General features: G+C 48.4%; 1 protein-coding gene across 1 annotated transcript in view; it reads right to left on the bottom strand.

Moving 5' to 3' along the window:
• LOC142570702 (2-Hydroxyacid oxidase 1-like) overlaps positions 1-14,639 on the bottom strand; it is a 147,675-nt gene extending 133,036 nt beyond the window's left edge. Inside the window, exons 1-2 of the mRNA XM_075679050.1 lie at positions 14,441-14,639; positions 4,898-5,060 (exon numbers count right to left, since the gene is read on the bottom strand). Of these exons, the coding sequence (XP_075535165.1) occupies positions 4,898-5,060; positions 14,441-14,639 (362 nt within the window). The remainder of the gene's footprint in view (positions 1-4,897; positions 5,061-14,440) is intronic.
• Positions 14,640-22,460: the final 7,821 nt, after the last annotated feature.

Here is a 22,460-nt window from a genome sequence, read left to right as displayed (position 1 = left end):
AAGAAAGGGGCTTAACCGAGGGGCCCGATTTTTATTGGTCATATCATAAGAAGCCAACAAACACTGATACCAAGGACAACATAGGGGATATTACTTGTGCTTAATAAATGAAATAAAGAAACGATAAGCTATTGCAAATGAAAGTGGATGAAAAAACAACTTCCCGCAGGTGGGAACCAAACCCACAACCTTCGCATTTCACGATGGCTGTGGGTTCGTACAGTATGTAAGTAATATAGACACGCATAGACATTGATACTGTTCTTATACAAGAGTAAAATGGTGATACTCTGTGTGTTTTTCCATGTTTTGTGTTTGTCATGAAAGCGTGACTGTCATCTTTGCCTAAAACCGCTTGCCAAACTGTAAAGGGTCAGAGGCCTTTGTCAGACATGTTAAGCTTGTAGCCTATGCCCCTATAGCAGGCTCTGTATTAGGTCTGTTAAGAATAAAGCATTCAACATTCAACTATATCCTTACTTTCTATAGCTGTCTACTAAATTGCTATTGCAATCGATGCTTCGCCGTTCGGGTGGAACTGTGACTTTTTTTCTATTGTAGTGTACCATGAGAGGTCCTTCGAGGATGGTAGCGATAGTACTTTGCCGTGCTTTCATGACATCCTAAACTTTGGTGTTTTATATTTCGCAGCTTGCAATCGAAACTGTGACCCGTGACATATCAGGCAGTGCCAACATCGCACATAGTATTTGATCGTTAAGGTCCTTCTTGGCGGTTATATAATGAAGATAACAGATACAAAAAGAATGTTAGATATTAATAAGTAGAATAGGGAGAAATATGACAGTACACGAGACGAAAAGAATGTGTGCGTTTAAGTACGCGTAGAGCAACAATGCGAGCAAGAACTCGTTGAGAATAACATTGACTCTGCATAATTGAAAGAATTCGAATTACAATTTTATCATTATCACATTTTATTCAGAATTTAAAGCTTGAGGCACCTTGCCGTCTTTTCCGTGTCAGCGCGAAAGATGATAATAAAGTGTAGCTTAAGACTTGAAGCCATTGATTAATTCGGAAGGAGGTGCCTAAACCTGTGTATGGACGAGACAGGAAGTAGCCGCAAAGATGAGCAATGCTGCAATAACAATGATCTACTATGTTTTCAATAGTAAATTTATGGTATCACTGCTAAATTAAGCGCTCTAAAAACAATTCTCGAGAGTAACATTAGAATGCTTTTTTTATATAGATATATTGTGTTGTATGCTTCGGACCGCTCCCAAATCGCTAATCAATCATTCGTGCTAATTCCGTCCTGCAATCTGCACCCTCATCGTGCCGCATGCTATCTTCCAGATTGCTGAGGCTGGCGTGAATAATGGTCTCATTCAAGTGATTGCCAAAAATTCAATTTGCTGAAAAATATGGAGTACGCGCGCGCTGCGGTAGTTTGGTATTGATAAAAACGCCATGTCCTCGGGAAAATTTCACTTTAGATGTACATTGAGATGATTTTTTGTGAACGTTAACACGCGATACGAAAATGGCAAGAATCTTTTTCTGCCGCATAGGTTGCTGCATGTCATATCCAGTACGTTTTTTTTCTTTTGTAGACACATTGAACATGAAAATGTGCATCTTAGGCACATTGACAACAGTGTTTACATTTGTCTGCATATACACTGTGGGCAGCGTTCGCTAAAGAAAGAACAGCGCTCGCCACCGGTGGCATGTGCAGCCGAGGTTGACCGAAGCAAAGTACAGGGCTTGAGTTTCGAACTCGTAATTCATCTTAGGTCTTTTGATGGCATAATATCGTTTATCCTTCTTTTACAATTATGTTGTAATTATATGAGTTAAAGAGTGGGTGTCTTTTCACGGTGCATATTGTATGTCGTTTATCCTTCCTTTCTGTATTTGTTTATGCTAAAACTTATTTTTATGTTGCATGCTGATGGCAGATGTACTGCTGCCGTGTGATGGCCTTCAGGCATTTTCAAGCTGTATGTCGCAGCTTTTCGCCTGGAGGACGCGCAAAAATCTTGTTCGAACGTAGCAAAACTTGGAGGATGCTAAGCTCGCTTTAAGAGTGGAACTCTATAGCACTCAAAGATCCCTGACTGCTTCTCACGCTTCCCGAAAACTGCAGCTTCAGTAACCGCAAGTAACCGCCGCTCCTAATAAGACAGACCTCAAACGGCAGCTGGAAAAGCGGACTGTGTTAGTGTTTCTGCGTAAGAAAATTATGTTTTCTCGTATATATTCAAACCACAATCCGACGCTATCATGTCTGTAGGTTGTGTGTAAATCGTACTTTACGAACTTTTTGACGCATTTTACTTTAAGAAATTCAGTTAGTTCAGCAACGCCTATGCGCTACGCGGAGAGCTGGCGTGGTTGGAGATGCGTGCTTCGGGAAGATTTTCTCGGCCGCGGACGCCGGCGCCGAAGCTGGATTTTCTGCGACACGAGGCCATTAACGCTGTCGCGTTAAAACATTCTGCATTCTTTACCGTGTGCAATGCGTAAATGGAGCGACATTGGCCTCACGACTGACCTAAATAAAACTTCCTCTTTATCTTTTTTATTCCAGGGAACAAACATATTACTTTATTTATTGGAGCCGCCATAAATTTCAACACTGAGGAAGGGCATGGTCTTCATAAGCTAACTTGAACCGTGAGGAAGTTTCGGACAACTTGCGCGTACGCTGTTGGGTCGACGAGATCACATGTGAAGCGCTAGCGCACTGTAGGTGACGCCATATTCCCGACCATTCATAGAGAGTTCCTGCTCTTACAAGACGTTCTCCACTACTCTAGAAAGCCTAAAGGGCTCATGATAGTCAGCATAGCGCTAAACTTCCCCAACGTAGCATTCAAGTTACCCCAGTCACTGTCACAGTTGTAAAGAGTTGGTAGTCGGTAAGTGTCTAGAATTTTAATTTACCAATTTTTCCGCGATCCTCGTAGAACCATGCACTTAACCATTGACCACGGTTCTCCCCGGGTGAAATAGCTACCCCGTCTTGGAGAACTTTTCCTGGAGGGGGGAGTGGCAGTTGGCATGTGACGGGCATGCCGCCCCCCTCTTTTTCTGGCTGCACCCTGATATCCTTCTTCTTGCACACGGAAACGTCTGTAATGCCGAATGCGTGAGCGCTGATGTGCATTGAAAGTTTCAGAGTATAAACTGGTATCATTAGGCTAATTACATGGTCGTCGTGCTGAAATATGCCTGAACTATTTCGGCAGATACAACCATTCAACGGGCAGACCCCGTAATCCAAGAAAAGTAACTCGCGTGCCGCCTTTTATGAAATTTAGATGCTGGTCTTTCAAATGGACCCGGATTTTACAATCTTAATGGCAGCTCTAAGCGCGCACATTATATCGCTACAAATTTACGGTCAATGTGATCTCGCTACAGCGAAATACGTTACGGTAATCCTCACCTAACTATTGCTCCTGCTGCAGGATGATGAATCCAGCCAGGTTCTCGTTGAAGCATTGTTGCTGTAGTTTACTTGCACAGGTATGACACTGTTGTAAACTTCTTGCAAATATGTTCGCGATGGATACTGTTGGCTATTTCTTGGTGCGTCGTTGCTTTCTCTGTACCCGCACACCCTGTCGGTAGCAACATTGTCCCGGAGCTTGCGCAATAAATATAGAAACATTCGTCTAACAGCCTGCAAAACAGTTTTGTCCGTTGTGAAGTTTGAGTTCCCAATGACCAGCGAGCAAAATAGAAAAGAAACAATCCAATGGAGAGCTTCGGAATGCCTGCCGCACCAACAGTGAGGAGGTTAGCGCGAAAAGGTAGAAGCTATAAAATTGCAATAAGGGTCTTGGATAATGAACCTGGGATCATTTAACGTAAAACAGTTCCGAGCTGTTTTTGTTCAAATCTCCTGACATCAAATTTACGTCATCGCCGACGCAAGCATCAGGCGGTGACCCGCAGCGTTGTCTGAAAAGCCCAATGAAGCGCTCTCCTCGTTTATAAGAGGTCACTTTTGTTTGCTTTCAAAACGAATAACATTGCCTACATTGAGCCCTTTTTCTTATCTAATTGGCTGACAAGACGCGAGGAGCACGCTCAAGTGGAGAGGGACTCGATGGGGCCGAGCCAGCGCAATGAAAATCGATAACCGGAATAGGAGGTTGGTAAATGCGTCTGTGAATGGGCCGCTTCCCCTATCTTGACTGTGGTGGTTGGTCGAAAATCCCGGTGGCGTGCAACGAAAGGTTAAGATTGTCGCTAAAACGGAGCCTCAGTGAAGTAAAGTTGGCAGAGCAATGTCGTATACGAGCGGAAAAGGCTCGATAACGTTATGCTTCCACGCAAAAACCTTTACTATACGCAAATGAATCCATGCTGTCCAACAGGTGCGAGTAGACAGTGCCTGAGCTATCTGCGGGCAGCCATCTTCTGTTCCTTTCCGAACGGAGCAGCCCTCGGCTATTCGGAGGAAAATTCAGTTTTGTTCGGCATATTCGACATCTTTAACGCCTACACGTCATTTTGAAGCGGTGAGGTTTCGCGGTCTTGTGGCCTCGCGGGACAGGCAAAAGTGGGCGCAGCCCAAGAATTTTTTCCCATAACTGAGGGGTAATGGCGAAAAGGTGTCGAATCAGCAATAATTGTCTTTTGTTCGGCCTATTCATGCATAATCAGTGTGCACACGTCATATCAGATGGGGTGCTAGCTCCGTTTTCATGATGTCGCGTCCCGGACAGGCTAAGGGGAAGTGGACCAAAAATTTTTGGACCAATCGTGCCGGGTTGATTGCAGAATTGGAATAGAAAAGTGGAATAGCTTTACGTTATAGCACCCCTGTTGTAGAGATTGCTCACTCCATATACATTACTTTGCAACGTGTCATTTTCAAACGAAAACACATCTGGTTGGTGCCCGGTAAACTCACCTTTCGAATGCCCGCTCGTTTTCACGAACAGTCTGACCTCGGCCAGCTCCCATTTCAAAGTAGCGCCTCACATTTGCTGGAATCTGACGTCCCGCCAAACAAAGGTCCTCCGTCTTTCTCACCTGATCATTCTCCCCATTTCCGGGGAGGATTTTTGTTGCACCTGTGTTGGTGCGTGCAAAAGAACATCAATTGCATACATCAAAGTCATGCACTGTAGTGACAATTTTGTTCTTATTTTGTAACTGTCTTAATGCAAAAGGCAGCTGTTGATAGGTTACTCACAGCTCATCTAAAGAAAGCTCAAATCAGCGATAACGTTAGACTCAGCACGCGATCAAAATAAACATATCTTTAGGCACGAAATTTGTAGAGTGATATCCAGTTTTCGTTGACAACACGGATCGTGAAAGTTAAAAAACACGTACGATGGCAGGCGTTATGTTTACCTTACAGTAAGTGCTCGCAATATCAATGGTAAGAAAACAATTTCGACAGTCACTTTGCAAAACTAGCGCTCATATAGCACGCCGCTGAAGCTGGCTTCCGTGAATGCGAGACGCATTCGTCGATGAGATATAGCTTTGTATTCGCATACCTATTATAGCCTGTTTATAGGGCACTTCGCCAAAAATGCAGCGTAAGATGCGCACACCTCCGTAAGCTACCGTGAGTGCCTCAAACAAGAATATTGTCACGTAGTAGTAACGGTGAAGAAAGCAGCAAAACCGTGAATGGCGAAACTAGCGCTTTATTGGGCGAACCTGTGCCCTCAAAAGTAGGTTACACTCAAAGAACAATGATAGAGGCGACCACAGTCGGCGATCGTGGAAAATCTGATGCGCGGGTGAAGCGCATCGGCTTTTATACATGAGTCATCGAATGTTCCAGTGTAGTCGCTGGTGTCCACGTGTCTTCAAGAAAGTACTACAGAAATAGCGTCGCGCATACAATCAGATTAAAAAAGGTGCAGCGACAACAGACAACGGATAGAACGATCGATAATATTGGAGAAACTTCCGATACATACACGCGCGTCTTGCGCTGAGCGATAACGTTTAACATTTGTTAGCCGGTGAAGCGCGGTCACCGGAGAAAACTAAAGAAGCACACGTGTCAAAGCCACCCTTTTAAAAATCATCGTCCTGATGCTGCAAGCAAATATGAAAGCGGAAAGAAATCCACGTATCATAAAGAAGACATAACACCAAGAAAGAAAGAAAGTCCCTAATTTCTTCAGCGGGCGCAGCAAGGCTTAAGACGCACCACGTGGATGACTTCAGGTCCTGGGCGGCGCCTCTGTAATGGCGTTATGCCGTCTGGCATGACCTGATAGATGCTCATAGTTCAGTGCGTCAATACGTTGGATGATCTTGTAGGGTCTGAAATAGCATCTTAACAGTTTCTTGCTGAGTCCTCATAGGCTCATCGAAGTCCAGACCCAAACACCGTCGTCTGCCTGATACTCAGCGTAGCGTCGTCGAGGGTTCTAGTGTTGGCGGTTCGTCCTCTGCTGATTCATGATGCGCAGGGGGTCGAGCTGTCCGGTTTCTTCGGCGTGCTGAAGATAGGCGGCGACGTGGAGGTTCTCTTCGTCGGTGACGTGCGACAGCATGGCATCGAGAGTCGTCGTTGGGTTCCTACCGTAAACGAGCTCGAACGGCGTCTTTCACTGCCGCGTTATACCAGAAGGTTACGCACCGCAGGACGGCATCCCATGTCTTGAGCTCAACGTCGATGTACATTGATAGCATGGGCGAAGGTCTTGTTCAAGCGCTCCGCAAGACTATTCGTCTGTGGGTGGTGGGCAGTTATCCTCCTGTTGCTCGTCTGGCTGTATTGCAAAGTGCCTTTGGTGAGCTCAGCTGTAAAGGTCGTTCCTCTGTCGGTGATGAGGACTTCTGGGGCACCATAATATAAGAGGATGTTCTCAACGAAGAGAAAACCACGGTGTCAACACCGGCTCGCGTCGGGCTACGTACTTTCATGAGTTTTGATGGTGTTTTCGGCAGAAAACGCCCCGAAACGCTTACACCAGCTTCCTAACGTTATAAAGACCGCATCGATGCCACCCCCGTGGAAATCCGACCACCGAGGGCCCCAGGAGGATTCTTGAAAGTTTCGTCACCACGGGTGAGCTGCTAACCCTAACCGGCGGCGGCAACCGCTCGCTTCGCCCACGGGGATTCCCGCGACGGCACTTGGCCTAACCATGGTGAACGAAGCGACTACGATCGTTGACCCCCTCCACACAACTTCCGGAGGACACAAAGAAGAGCGCATGGACCAGACTACCGAAGCGGCGAGCCAAGAAACTCTGTACCATAACACCGTGAGAGAAGATCTCGATTGGCAATCAGTACGAACACAAAAGCAACGCAAGCAAGAAGCCTTGGACAGGCGACACGGTGATGTAAAGCCCCAAGACCCCGCAACTACCACTAAGACATCAACAACGCGGAGAGTCGCTAGACCTCCACCGCTTCCGAAAAATGACTACAAAGTAATCATTCGTCGAAATCAAGGTCTACCATTAAGAAACGTGCTCACTCATACACTTGCACGAGCGATAATTGACGCGTGCCACAACGAGTTCACGGATGACAAATTCATACTGAGAATCAACCCGGGATCCCACATAGCCATCCTATCGACCCAGTACGAAGATGTCGCCGGAAAAGCAAGACACATCCACACCTTTACACTTAGCGGCAGAAGTCACGCAGTGCGCGCATGCACCGCCCAAGGAGAAGGCACCCTCAGAGGAGTGGTACATGGAATACCGTTGCACACAACTACCGAAACGCTCATGGCCCACCTCAGAGTGAGAACACAAGGCGTGGAAATCCTTACAGCCACGATGATCGGTGCCACTAGAAGTGCAGCGCTGACCTTTATTGGTCCCCATCTACCACGATTTGTGTACTACTACGGAGGTGAACCCCGTTGCTATCCATTTAGACTAACGCTCCAAGTCTGCAAGATTTGCAGGGAAATGGGCCACCGTACCGACGTGTGCCCAAACCCAGACCCATCTGTAGATTGTGCGGACTGCTTAATCCAACCGATGGACACAAATGCGATATAAACTGCGCCTCGTGCGTGGAGGCCCAACCAGCCGGTGACCACTCGTGCAAGCAGCGACACAAACCGGTTCGACCCCGACCCACACCATCGTCAGCTCCGATGAAGTCGAAAGCCCCACGATGGTTTGCCTCGGAAGACGAAGAAGAGACCTACAGGGCGGACACTCGAGGCCGGCCGGTCAATACCGAGCAACGCTCCCGCTCCCAGTCCCGCTCCCGGTCAGCGAGCCGCGAGCATCGGGCACCACCGACACTCAAAAGGAGCCCGTTGACTCCGGCAAGGAAGCAGAAGCCTTCACACGCGGTAAGCTGGGCGGAAGTCGTCTCTCCCAAGCCACGACACACATCCACACCGATCACACAAAATCCAGAATACCAGAGAGTCATTGAGGAAAATAGACGGTAAAAACAGCGTCTAACCGACTACGAGCACAAAATCGAAACTTTAATGAAAAGAGTGGCCATGCTTAAATCGGCACACGCTGCGACCTGTGAGCGATCGCCACAATCTCAATTACCACAGCTAAGCACTCTCACCGGACATCAGCCACTACAAACACAACTGCCCCCTCCCCCCAAACAACACAGCCAGAGCAGCCTCAGGCGCACTCACCGTCTGAGAGCAGCCTGGTAACCCAGGACCGATTGCAACAAGCACTGCAACAGTCACAACAACACATATTACAACAAATACAGCAATAATTTCAACAGTTTCTTGAGGAATTCCAAGAATTAAAGAAATACGTTAACGAATCCCTAACCAAGGAACCCAAGCGTTAACAAAAAAGTAGTAAAATACGCTCTCAGACAGACGACGGTAGCATGCGAACTTCCGACACAGGCAGCACAATAACGTCTAAGCCCCATCATGGCCCGTAAACCTCAAATGGAAACCGAAAGCATCACGATCTAGTCTTGGAACTGTAGGTACATTAAAAGCAAGTACGCATCCCTCTCGCTATACGTGCAGGCGGCGCTGGTAACCCCGGATATCATCTGCCTGCAAGAGGCGGGAGAGCAACCGAAGCCAGTTATAGGGTATAAAATACAGTACGACACCAGCTACCGTAGGGTGGCCACGCTCGTCCGCAAAGATTTGGCAACAACCCTTACAGTGCTCCCCGGTGAGGAAATCCCACATCTCATCACCACGATATGGCCTGTCAAGCAGAGGAGACCTAAACAAGTCGTAGGCAACGTATACAGTCCCCTCCGCCGCCCCCGCGACAGAAAGGCGGACTTCGCGTCATTGCTCCGGCACCTACAGGGAATGCTGGAAAACCGGGATCGCCTAATTATAACCGGAGATTTCAATGCAAAGAACAGCACGTGGGGCTACTCGAAAGCAAACACCAAGAGCACCAAGCTCCTAGACGCCATAGACCGCCACGAATACACACTAATTACTGTACCAGGTACGCCTACTCGAATAGGAAACAGCACCAGCAGAGACACGACCCCTGATCTCACCATCACCAACGATACCGTGGGAACAAGCTGGACGTTCCTAGACTTGCTGGGTAGTGATCACTACATTATCGAAATCACCAGCGCCTTGGTCAAACTACGCCTGCCCCTAGGGAACGCCAAAATTACAAATTGGCCTAAGTTTAAGGAGAGGCAAAAGCTCGATTTTCATACAAGTCCGCCCTTCCCGGAACATCAAGGCCGCTTAACCACGATCAAGGAGTGGGCCCAAGGCATCAAAGATCTATATGACGCCAAGACTACAGTGTACCAAACCGATACCGACACGCCGCCCCCCCCCCCCCACAATCGACAACCATCTAATACACTTATGGGAAGCATGCAAAGGCCTCACGAAAAGATAGCGCAAACAGAAGGTAAATCGCAAACTTAGACTTAGGATATCAAATGTCACTAAACAGGCCAGCAATTACGCCCTGAAGGTTCACAGAGAATATTGGCGCCCGTTCTGCGATTCGCTTAAAGGCACGCTAAGCACCAAAAAGACGTGAAACACACTCCGCAGCATGAGCGATCCTTCAAATAGGAAAAGAGAAACAAACACAACCCTACAAAATCTCGTTGGCGAATATCCGGGAACCCAGGATGAACTCTTACAAGAACTACAGCAAACATACACGGGAATCCGGACCGTGCATCCGAAACCATGCCCTCAATATCCGGGACCTCCGAACGAGATACTTCATGCACCCGTCACGTATGCGGAGGTATACGCGGCAGCACAGAGCTTCAAGAAAAACACGGCACCGGGTCCCGACGGTATCACCAACGCCATCTTGAGAAACCTAAGTGATGAAACCCTGCGAGCCTTTACAAAGCAGCTGAACGAAGAAATATGGACACCAGGCGGAACATTACCCGAGGAATGGACTGCAGCTCACATAGTCCTTATACCCAAACCGGGAAACCCGCGCAGGCTCAATCAATTACGAACGATCTCGCTCACGTCTTCCCTGGACAAGCTTCTTGAACGAATTGTAATCACTGGAATAGAACAACACATGGAAGAACATGGACTACACGCCAGTTGCATGTACAGATTTCGGAAAGGCATGTCAGCACGGGATGTCTTCCTCCTGCTCAAGGAAGGGGTCCTCAACCCACAACCGGGCAGCAACAACATACTCCTAGTCCTCGACGTGGAAAAAGCATTTGATAATATAGCACACGAAACCATCCTAGATGGCCTCGCCGCCATAGGATGCGGTGAGCGAGTACACCATTATACCGTGGCTTTTCTCAGCCACCGCAAAGCCCGCATCGGCATAGCAGGCCTAATGTCAGACCTATATGATCTACTGCAGAAGGGTACTCCGCAAGCATCAATAATGTCTCCTTTTCTATTCAACATCCGACTTAGAAAACTTGCTTTACAACTGGAAAACAACACAAAACTCGGATGTGCCTTCTATGCCGACGATATCAACCTATGGGCAACCAAGGGTTCATACGGCGACAGATAAAACACATTACTCACAGCTATCGGACACATCGAGTCATACCTAACCACAGCAGGAATGAGGTGTGCCCCACAGAAGTCGGAGTACCTTCAAGACCGGCCCAAGCAAACTAAGGAACATCGAGCCCCGCCAATACATGTCGAGATTGCCGGGCAACCTATGAAGCGCGTCCTGACCGCATGCTTACTAGGTATGCACGTCCAGGAGAACAATGGCATAAAGGTAGCCCCAGAGAAATTAAATCCCGTAATAAGAAGCACCGCATCACTCATCACCAGAGTAGCGCCCAGCAAAGATGGTTTCACAGAGGGCGATATCTTCAGACTGGTAAAAGCCCTCGTCATCAACCGTGTCACGTACGCACTCCCGTATCAAGTCAAGCGCAAAAGTGAGACAGAGCGCATGGACACTCTCATAAGAATGGCGTACAACACGGCCTTACAGCTACCGTCAAGCCCAAGCACAAAGAAATTACTAGCGCTAGGCGTATACAACACCTTTGAGGAGCTAGCAAGTGCCACGCTCAAAGCGCAGAGGGAGCGCCTCAACAACACCAAACAGGGAAGACACCTTCTTCAACGGTGAGGGTACCCGCTGACAGCTCAGTACTGCAAAGAAGAAACACAACTCTTGCCTAACCACATTAGAGAAAACATTGTAGTAGACCCTATCCCTAAGAGCATGCACCCCACCCACAATCAAGAGAGAAGAGCAGCGCATGCCCGCATGTTGCACAAACGCTGTTTCAGATACCCAGATACATACTACAAGGACGCTATCCCGTATCCCTCGTCGCCAGGTTGCGGGCCCAAATACACACTCGCCGTTGTCAATCAGGGGAATCTGGGAATCTGGGAATCTGGGAATCAGGGGAATCAGAATCTGCCTCCATCCGCGCCACATGCAGCGCAGCAGCAGAAGCAGCAGCGATCGCTCTCGCACTTCGCGACGCTGAGAGCAAGGGAAGGTCCGCCCGCGTCCTTACGGACTCACAAGTGGCCTTTCGTTTATACATGAATGGAACACTCCCAATACAAGCCATTCGAATCCTGGGTCGCTCGCTAGAATGGACCCACGGTATCGTCTGGTGCCCCGGGCACGAAGACCTGCGGGGCAACGAAGAGGCGGACTGCGCTGCTCGAGGTCTCACTAGCCGAGCGCCAGAGCACACCGTTCTTCAGCCCCCGACAGACCGACGAGCGACCCACGAGTTATTAGCGCCAGGTCAACAAATATTACACGACCAACGTCTCGGAAGAACGCAATACGCTCCCCCACAAAAAGCTCTCAAGAAATTCCAGGCAAGAGACTGGCGCCGCCTGCAAACACATACCCACACTTGTCTACACTCAATCTCCCCAGACCGTTATACGTCCCGGACATGTGTCCCTGGTGTAGCAACTACACAGCGACACTCGCGCACATAACACACAAATGTACCGACCGTCCGGGCGACGCAATTTCGCCACGAGTCACAACACACACACTCACTACGTGGTCTAGGGAGGCGAGACTCTCCGACTGGACCTGGGAAACCAACTGGCCACCCTCGACCAGGCCCGGCGAGCCGCGATCGCCAGTGGAGCCCTGTCAGAGGGAACCACCCAGGAATAAACCGCGCAACGGTTTCTGCAATAATAAAGTTCCGCCTCCTTCTCCTCCTCAACGAAGAATTTCGCCACTTTAGCTGCGCTAACTTTCGGCAGAGCTTTCGTTTCTACGAAGCTGTTAATGTAGTCTGTCGCCAGGACGATCCACTTATTTCCACATGTTGACGATGGAAAGGGTGCCAACAAATCCATCCCGATCTGGTGAAATGGTCGGCAAAGGGCCTTGATCGGCTGGAGTAATCCGCTGGCCTTTTCGGTGGTGTCTTGCATCACGGACAGTCTCGGCATGTTCTTACATAACGCGCGACGTCGGCGGTCAGGCGAGGCTAGTAATACATTTCCTGTATCTTCGATAGCATCCGAGAGAATCCGATGTGCCCAGCGCTCGGATCGTAATGTATGGCGTGCAGTACCTCTGGACGCAGTGTTTAGGAAACAACAAGGCACTTGGCATGGACTGGTGAGAAGTTCTTTACGAGTAGGTTGTTTTGAAGCAAAAAGGAAGAGAATCCTCGCTTAAATGCCCTAGTGACCCCGTCGTTGCTCCCTTCCAAATACTCGACGAGGTTTTTCAGCTCCAATTCTGCTGGTTGCTGTTCAGCGAAGTCTTTGACGCTTATTATTCCAGGGAAGGCGTCTCCATCCTCGTCGTCTTGTGACGGCGGGTCAATGGGGGCGCGTGACAGGCAGTCGGCATCAGAGTGCTTCAGTCCCAACTTGTAGACGACAGAAATGTCAAATTCTTGTAGTCTGAGATTCAATCGTTCGAGGCGTCCTGAAAGGTCCTTTAAATGCCCTAACCAACACTAACAGCCTGCCATATATGTGAGGGCGGAATTTTGTTGTAGCCTAAATGATGACGAGGCATTCCTTTTCGGTCATATAATAATTGCCTTCCACTTCTGACCGCAATTACCTAGCGTAAGATACTACCCGCTCAAGCCCGTCTTTCCTCTGGGCTAGCACGGCGCCGAGGTCCAGGCTACTCGCGTCAGTGTGGAATTCTCTATCGGCGTTATCGCCGAAGTCCGCAAGCACCACTGGCGACTGCATGCGTCGTTTGAGTTCCCAATTTAACTCGACATCGCATTTAGTTATATGTGTCAGCGGCTCAGCGATGCGTGAAAAGACTTTGACAAAGTGTCTGCAGTAGGCACACATCCCAAAGAATCTACACACTGCCTTTTTCTCGATGGGCTGCTGGAACTTTGTGACGGCAGTTGTCTTCTGCCCGTCTGAGCAGGCTGCAGATTTGCTGATGACGTGGCCAAGGAACCGAAGGCACTTTTCCGCCTTCAGGGTGAGCTCTGATGACTTGATGGCCTTTAGTACTGTCTCAAGCCGCCTAAGGTCATCAACGAAATTTCCGGCAAAGAAGACCATATCATCGAAGTAAACAAGATAGGTCCGCTACTTCAACCCTGCTAACATCGTGCCATCACGCGCTAGAACGTTGCAGGCACCGAGCACAGTCCGAATGGCATGACCTTGAACTAATCAGGGCCGTCTGGCGTGATGAAGGCAGTCTTCCGCGATCCCGCTTGTCGACTTTCATTTGTCAGTAGCCAGTCTCGAGATCCATCGGGGAGAAGTATTCATTGCAGAGCCGATCCAATACGTCGTCTATCTGTGGGAGTGGGCCTACGTCCTTCTTGGCGATTTTGTGGAAGCAGCGATAATCGACGCAGAAGCGCAGACTTCCATCGTTGTTCACTAAGACCACAGCATTTCATTGACTTGTTGCCTTATAGCACCACGTTCTCGCGTCGAAACTCGGTAAGGGCTCTGGAGGAGTGAGCGGTCGAGTGCACACTTCGCTTATTATGCGATGCTTTTCATCTGGTGTTTGTCGGATCCTTGATTACATCGAAAAGCATCCTTTTTTTCGTTGTTGAAGACCTGTGAGCTGTTGCTGCTTAATCATGTGGAGACTTGTATCTTTGTCGAAGTCTGGTTCGGGAACAATGGTCGTCGGGTTAGATGCAGTAGAGTCCGAGTGCATGAACGCATTGCTAGTTTCCACAATTTTCTCAATGTATCTGATCGTCAAGCCCTTCTTGATGTGATGAAACTCCTGGCTAAAGTTTGTCAGAACCATTTTCGCTTTCCCTGCATGCGGTCGTGCGCTCCCTCTTGCGACGCAAGTACCACGGTCGAACAGTAGACGTTGGTTGCCCTCAATGACGCCTTCTACGTCTGCGAGATTGTTGGCGGCGACCGAAATGGTAATGCTGGAGCGAGGCGGGATGTTGACCTGGTGCTCAAGTACACTGAAGACATGCTGACTGGAAGGCCATTTATCGATATCTATTGGTTTGTGGACAGCGTTATCGACTTCGACCTCAAGTCGATGATTGCGCCGTGTTGGTTCAGGAAGTCCATGCCGAGAATCACGTCTCGCGAGCACTGTTGGAGTACAAATGACGTCGCATGGTAGGTTCGATCATGGCTGTAATTCTTTCCGTACAGATTCTAGCCGGCGTTATCCGGTGCCTTCCAGCTGTCCGAATTTAGGGCCGTCCCATGTAGTCCTCATTTTTTTGCAACTTGTCGGCGAATAATGCACTGATGACGTAGTAGCGGCTCTAGTGTCTACAAGCGCGGTGACTTCGTGGCCGTCGAGAAGCACGTCGCGGTCGGTAATTATTTTTCTTCCGTTGCAGGTAAGTGTTGGCGTCGGATCATGGCTACATCGCTGTTACCTGTGGCGCATACGTGGAGTCGTCAGGTCGTCTTTCCTCGGCGTATTCTTGTGTTCCGAGCTTTATCGGAATGGGCGCGTGTCGTTGATGAGTCGTTGCAATAGATCTTGGTGTTGTCCTCGTCGGCACACAATCGTCGGCATTTCTACGTGGTGCATCGCTTGCTGCTTTTAGTTTTCCGTATATAGATTTGCAGAGCGGCCCCGGGCTGGGCCAGTGTATGGTGACGCTGCAGTGACAGGTAGCGGCCTGGTGACGGCGAACAGGGTGGTCGTCGCGAGCTCTACTGAGTGGCGCTGAGGTAGTCGGCGATGCCACGAGGGTGTTCCCCAAGCTGTGGGCGCGGGGCGTTGACGGCGAAGCCTGGCATTCCCAATTAGCGGTATGAGCATCCGCGGTACACATGGCCGGCTTCTTCGCAATGGTAGCAGAGTGGGCTGTGGTCTAGGGCGCGCCAAATGTCTGCCTTCCTCGTGGTGTTTTGCTTGCCGACGGATGGGTGGGATGGCGGTGGCGGCGGCGATTTCGGCATCTGACGACAGAATGGTGGCGTCATGGCGCCCTGGCGCGTGCGCAGAGAGGGAATCTGGAGGCCGCCGACGGCGGCATGCGTCTTCGCTTCCGGCTGGGGATGTGGCAATGACGATTCCACTTGTAACCCCAAGTGATCGCTGAACCTCTTCTTTTAAATGTGCGCGATTGAGGACACTCGAGGCTGCGACCTTGGAAAGAGCTTCTGGAGATCCTCGCAAACAATCGCTCTGATGGTCTGTTGCATGTCGTCCCTGCCAAGTGCTTGAACACCGGTGTAGTTTCGCCTGTTATATTGGCTTGCGCGCATATCGAGCGTCTTCTCAGTGGTTGTGGCTTCGGAAACAAATTCAGCCACAATCATGGGCAGGTTGCGTATCAATCCGGCGAAGAGGTCTTGCTTGACATCCCTCATCAAGAAACGAACTTTTTAATTTCAGGCAAATCGGGGTTGGCCTGTCTGCACAGTCAAGTCATCTCCTCCGTGATAATCGCGATGTTGTCATTGGGTAACTGTATTCGGGCTTCTAGCATAGTGTCACGTGGTGGTGACGTTGAAGAACACAGTAGAAAATACTGTGAAAGACAAAACTAACTATTATTGGGCGAACCTGTGCCCACAAAAACAGGCTGGGCCGGTATTTTGTAGCGATGCCTTTTCCGATTCTATGCCTTTTCAGGCTTTTCGCGCTTGGCCACTGGTCAAAGCGACGGTCGGTCCACATTATCAACGCGATCAGGCGGCCGTGTGTGGTGGATGATAAGAATAGCATAGAATAAGGCATAAGGCATCACTACAAAATAGCGGCCCTGCACTTATAGCACAACGATAGCGGCGAACACGGTCGGCGATCGTCGAAAGTCTGATCAGCGGGTCAAGTGCGTCGGCTTTTATACAGCAGTCATCGAATGTTCCAGACTAATCGTTGGGAACCGCATGCCTTCCACAAAGTTCCACAACATTCGAGTCTGGCGATGAAATCAGATAACACAAGGTTCGGCGACAACAGACAGCGGATAGAAGCATCGATAACTTTCCAGAAACTTCGGATACATGCCGACGCGTCCCGCGTTGTGCGATAACATTTCTTAGGCGGCGAAACGTGGTCGCCCGTTAAATATAAGTACACGTGCCAATAGCTTCGGCCCTTCCCTTGCGCACGACGCTCGTAAAAGTCCACAGGACGCCGTTTCGAAGCAGGTCCCACGCTGTCAGGGTCGACTCCTGTTCTCAAACTACGATATTATGGCGGCGTCTTCAAAGGCAAAGTATACCTGTCGCAGCTTGTCATCAGAGTTCGAGTTGCTGAAAGTCGCGATTTATCCATAGATCTCCAGTCATGTATCTGGGTCTTCAGCTGATGATCCAAGGAAAGTTGGTGGTTCCCGAGGTTGTTGCAGCAGGATGGGGGACGCTGGAGTAGTCATTCGGGTTTGTGACTTTGTATTGATTCCTGGACTCTCTCTGATTGTTGTGTTCATAGGAGGTTGTGGCCAAGTACTGCTTGGCTGGATTGGGAAGAATTGAGGATAAAAGTTAATGGAGAATACCTTAGTAACTTGCGATTCGCTGATGATATTGCCTTGCATAGTAACTCAGGGGACCAATTGCAATGCATGCTCACTGACCTGGAGAGGCAAAGCAGAAGAGTGGGTCTAAAAATTAATCTGCAGAAAACTAAAGTAATGCTTAACAGTCTCGGGAGAGAACAGCAATTTACAATAGGCAGCGAGGCACTGGAAGTCGTAAGGGAATACATCTACTTAGGGCAGGTAGTGACGGCGGATCCGGATCATGAGACGGAAATAATCAGAAGAATAAGAATGGGCTGGGGTGCGTTCGGCAGGCATTCCCAAATCATGAACAGCAGGTTGCCATTATCCCTCAAGAGAAAAGTATATAATAGCTGTGTCTTACCAGTACTCACCTACGGGGCAGAAACCTGGAGGCTTACGAAAAGGGTTCTACTCAAATTGAGGACGACACAACGAGCTATGGAAAGAAGAATGATAGGTGTAACGTTAAGGGATAAGAAAAGAGCAGATTGGGTGAGGGAACAAACGCGAGTTAATGACATCTTAGTTGAAATCAAGAAAAAGAAATGGGCATGGGCAGGACATGTAATGAGGAGGGAAGATAACCGATGGTCATTAAGGGTTACGGACTGAATCCCAAGGGAAGGGAAGCGTAGCAGGGGGCGGCAGAAAGTTAGGTGGGCGGATGAGATTAAGGAGTTTGCAGGGACGGCATGGCCACAATTAGTACATGACCGGGGTTGTTGGAGAAGCATGGGAGACGCCTTTGCCCTGCAGTGGGCGCAACCAGACTGATGATGATGATTGATTCCTGTGGCCTTCTCTGGATGAGGCCCGCAGTGCGGTAGCAGTCATTGCAGCCCACGGCTAGCTCGTTGCTCCTTGGCGACGTTGGTGGTGTCTTCGGGTGTTAGACTTGCATCGCGACTTTGCGGGTACGTTCAGTACATGAACGCAATAGCACCTCCACCAGATGTCACGTAGTAGTGATGATGAATACAAGAGCAAAGCTTTTAACGACGAACCTAGCGCTTTATTGGGCGAACCTCTGCCCTCAAAAGCACGTTACGCCCAAAGAGCAAGGATAGCGGCGAACGCATTCTGCGAGTCAAGCGCGTCGGCTTTCATACATGCGTCATCGAAGGTTCCAGAGTAATCGCTGGTGCCTGCGGGTCTTCCACAAAGTACTACCTAATTGGCATCGCGCGTACAATCAGATTACAGAAGGTGCTGCGACAACACACATCGGGTAGAACCATCGGGTATTCGAGAAACTTCTGATACATAAAGATGCGTCCCGTGCTGAACGACAATGTTTACCATTTGTTACCATTTGTTAACCAATGAACAGCTGTCACTGGAGATAGATAAAGCACACGTGCCAATATCATGAATGAAAACAAGCTTCAAGCTGATGAACTACAAACAATAGATAGCGCGCTACAATTATAAATATGAAAAATATGTATTAATAAATTTTTCTGAGGTGATGGTGCTTTTCAACTTTCATGAAACTAGAATCGCTGGCTAACCCAGCTAGTATACCACAGAGAAATTACTTTGGTACATGACTATTGCGAAGGCCCATATTTCTAGCAACAATATATGCTGAGCGCTCATTATTAGGAATGCTTTGGATACTAATAATTTGTTAGTTATAGGCGTCTTTCATTTTCTGCCCTAAAAGACTGTTATCAGCTTCTTCACGGCCTTCTTCCGGGCTTGTAACTTACACCATTTCCAAGAGCTGCCCTAGTTAATCATTCGAAGCTTTCTGGGTGGCTCGTCCCGATTGACCTACAGTGTGCATAATTGTCATCGCTTACAAACAGGATGAATCAACTAAAAACATAACGTGCGAAAATCGCATTCGAAGTAGATAGGGTGCAGAAAACCCTTGGTACAAGAAAATTATCTCTTTCAACCGCTTTAATTCTAGACCAAAGGCGTCGTACGAGCATGAGGGCATAAAGCCTAATAGCATGAAGGGACGATAAGGAGTCATCATTACATTACCCCACAGGTCGAAGTGCACATAAACGACCAGTTCTTGTGATTAAAAGTGTTAAAGCTCCAAAAAAATAAGAAACGATTAGTAGAGTTATTCGAAATCTACTTTTCGCGGCGAACTGAGGAAAAAAATCCCCGAGCGTACCTTCCATGGGCGGGCGACGTGGACGAGACGCAGCAAGCTCCGTTTTTGTTTCGATGAAGCCCTGCAGTCACAGCTGTTTGCCAAATGGGTCCGACAGGTGGTAACACGTGCCGCATGCATGAGCTACTGGATTGAAAACAAGAAGAAGTTATGAGAACGCGTAATAGCTTTGTGACGCCTTTGCAAGCGGACTGGGCGTTCGAAATGGGAACCTGAATAAACGTGAATAATATAGGAATATTGTAGGAGAGGAGAAACAGGAACGGGAACGCCAGACGCAACAGCATGGTGATTGCTTCGCAAGGCCACCTGCTGATGATGGGCACCAGGACGTTGTCATCTTCATCGTCATCATCAACAACAATATTTGCTGTACTGGTTTCGCGGACTGGGGGGGGGGGGGGGGGGGGCGTCCTCCTGGCTGCTTTTGACACCCCTGCAGCGTGATTCCTAAAAACCGAGACTGACAACATCTACGGAATAAGATGTCTGATCGCGTTTTCTCCACGGGTAATATGAAGAGGTAAATAGAGGTTCGGTCCTAAAATTTGGCAATCTTGTAATCCATATGCCTGCAGAAATGTCTGTGAGTGATACACGTGAAACGAACCAACCATGTGAGCGAATTCTCGATATTCCGATCCTACTTTCCTGCTCGAAACCTGGAAATTGTCTCTGGGAAAAATGTTTCACTTGTCGTTTCACTAATTTCCTGCAAATAACAGAAAGAAGAAAAAGCTGTTTGAGGAGAAGGACAGAATGAAGCAGCATATTTTGCTTTAAGAAAGCCCCCACCTCTGTCAACTGATGGTTTTGCCGTTTCGAAGCACCGAAAGACCTGGGCCCATATTCACAAAAAAATTAATATGGGGTTTTACGGCTGAAACCACGATCTATCTAATTAGGAGGCGCGCCGTAAGGGGAGGCTCCGTAAATGTCGACCACGTAGAGTTCTTTAACACCCACCTAAATCTAAGTACCGCTGGTGTTTGAGCACTTCACCTCTGTCTAAACACGGCCACCGTGTCAGGGATCCAATCGCGCGACCTGATGTTTAGCAGCCATCACCATAGCCACTAAGCAACCACGGCGGGTAAAGTAAAAACAGTAGCACACGTGTGCGACCATTATGGAATAAAAGCTCAATTCCCAGCGAAGCTGTTTTTCTGTTCCGGTAGATGCAATAGGAAGTTCAGTTGCATGCAGCCAGATGGCATACTTTGAATCTCTGCCCCATAACACTCGCGCGTTGGAACTTCCTTCCCATATACGCGTTTGAGCAGTGGGTAAATTATTTTTTTTTTAAACGAAGCTTTCCTTTGCGAACCACCTCGCCAACTGTTGTGACCGTGGCTACGGCTTAACTGTTCTCTTGCTGAATAGGCCAACCAATCACATCGGAGTACACGCACCCCGCGCGCTACTGGGTTCCTTGTAGCAACACCAGATGGCGCTCGCGTGAAATGCGGGCAGGATGGAGAGGGGGCTAGAATTAAGTAATATCCGGTTCAATCCCTCGTACAAAATGGCGGGTACAGTAGTTGAGCAGCAGCTTCCATGTTTATTATATGCGGACGACATTGGGTTGCTAGCTAACAAGGAAAGTGATGTGCAACGTCTGGCTAATAACTGTGGACAGGAAGGCAACAATTTAGGTTTGAAATTGAGTGTTAGAAAATCAGGTGTTATGGTATTCAATGAAAACAGTGAACAGGCAGTGGCAATACAGGGCCAGGAAATACCTCGGGTAAGAGAATATAAATACCTTGGCATCTGGATAAACAAAGGCAATAGATATACGGAAACACAGGAAAAAAGAATAACAGTGAAGGGGAAGAGAAATGCAGCCACAATGAAGCATAGAGCGCTATTGGGATACAATAGGTACGAGGTGTTTCGAGGTATGTGGAAAGATGTAATGGTTCCAGGACTTACTTTTGGAAATGCGGTTGTTTGCTTTAAATCAGGCGTACAATGAGGACTCGATGGGAACCTTTGCATTGGGCATTCACAGGAAGACTACAAATGAAGCATTGCAGGGGGATATGGGCTGGACTAGTTTTGAAGTGAGGGAACCTCGCAGTAAAATTGAGTATGAAGAACGACTGAGGAATATGGAAGAAATTGAATGGGCTGGGAGAGTGTTCAGGTATCTGTACAGGAAAAACATTGATTCTCAGTGGAGGAAAAGAACTAGGAAGCTTACCAGTAAGTATGCGACCTGCAGGGTGTGCAACACAGCAACAAAGAACGTCCAGCGGAAAGTCAGAGAGGCTGAAATAATCTCATGGGCGGCGGCAATGAAAAAGAAACATGCCAAGACTAACTACTTAAGAGGAAAAAAGGAAATCAGGAAAGAAACAATTTATGATAACTCAAAGGGAAGCCCATTACTTTTCGAATCGAGATCGGGATGCCATATAACACGCACCTATAAAGCGAGATATCAGAGGGAAGAAGAAGCGTGTGCTTGCTGCGGTAAAGCTAAAGAGACTATGGAGCATGTTTTATTAGAATGTGAACATGTCTGCCCAGCGATCGATTTAAGCACCACTGGCCCTCCTTGAAGCCCTTGGGTTCAGCGAGAGCAGTGGAAAAGTAAACATGTCCGCAATAGTAATCGGATTAGTAGGAGGCGATTGGAGGATTGGTGGAAGAAAAGTATGGAAACGACAAAAAACGGAGTCTTACAAAAGCACAGTTTGCAACAGGGAATAAGAAAATTTGGCTGTGGGAGTTCATAGTAGTTTTTTTTTCTTGTTTAACCTAGGTAGGAGATCAGACAGTATAATAAGAAGAGCTTTGTGACGAAGCCTACCGCCTCGTTCCAAAGGGGACGATCCTAACATCCATACATCCATCCATCCGCGACCCTTGGTGGTGCAACCCGCCACCCCGATCTAAAGGGGTCGCTCATAGCATTCATCCATCCATCCATCTGCAACATGGGCATAGGGTAGCGGGAAAGAGCTGCACTTACCTTGATGCGGCCACA

Source organism: Dermacentor variabilis, chromosome 2 (genome assembly GCF_050947875.1).
Source record: "Dermacentor variabilis isolate Ectoservices chromosome 2, ASM5094787v1, whole genome shotgun sequence".
NCBI classification, from domain to species: Eukaryota; Metazoa; Arthropoda; class Arachnida; order Ixodida; family Ixodidae; genus Dermacentor; species Dermacentor variabilis.
This window is presented reverse-complemented; position numbering and strand designations above follow the sequence as displayed.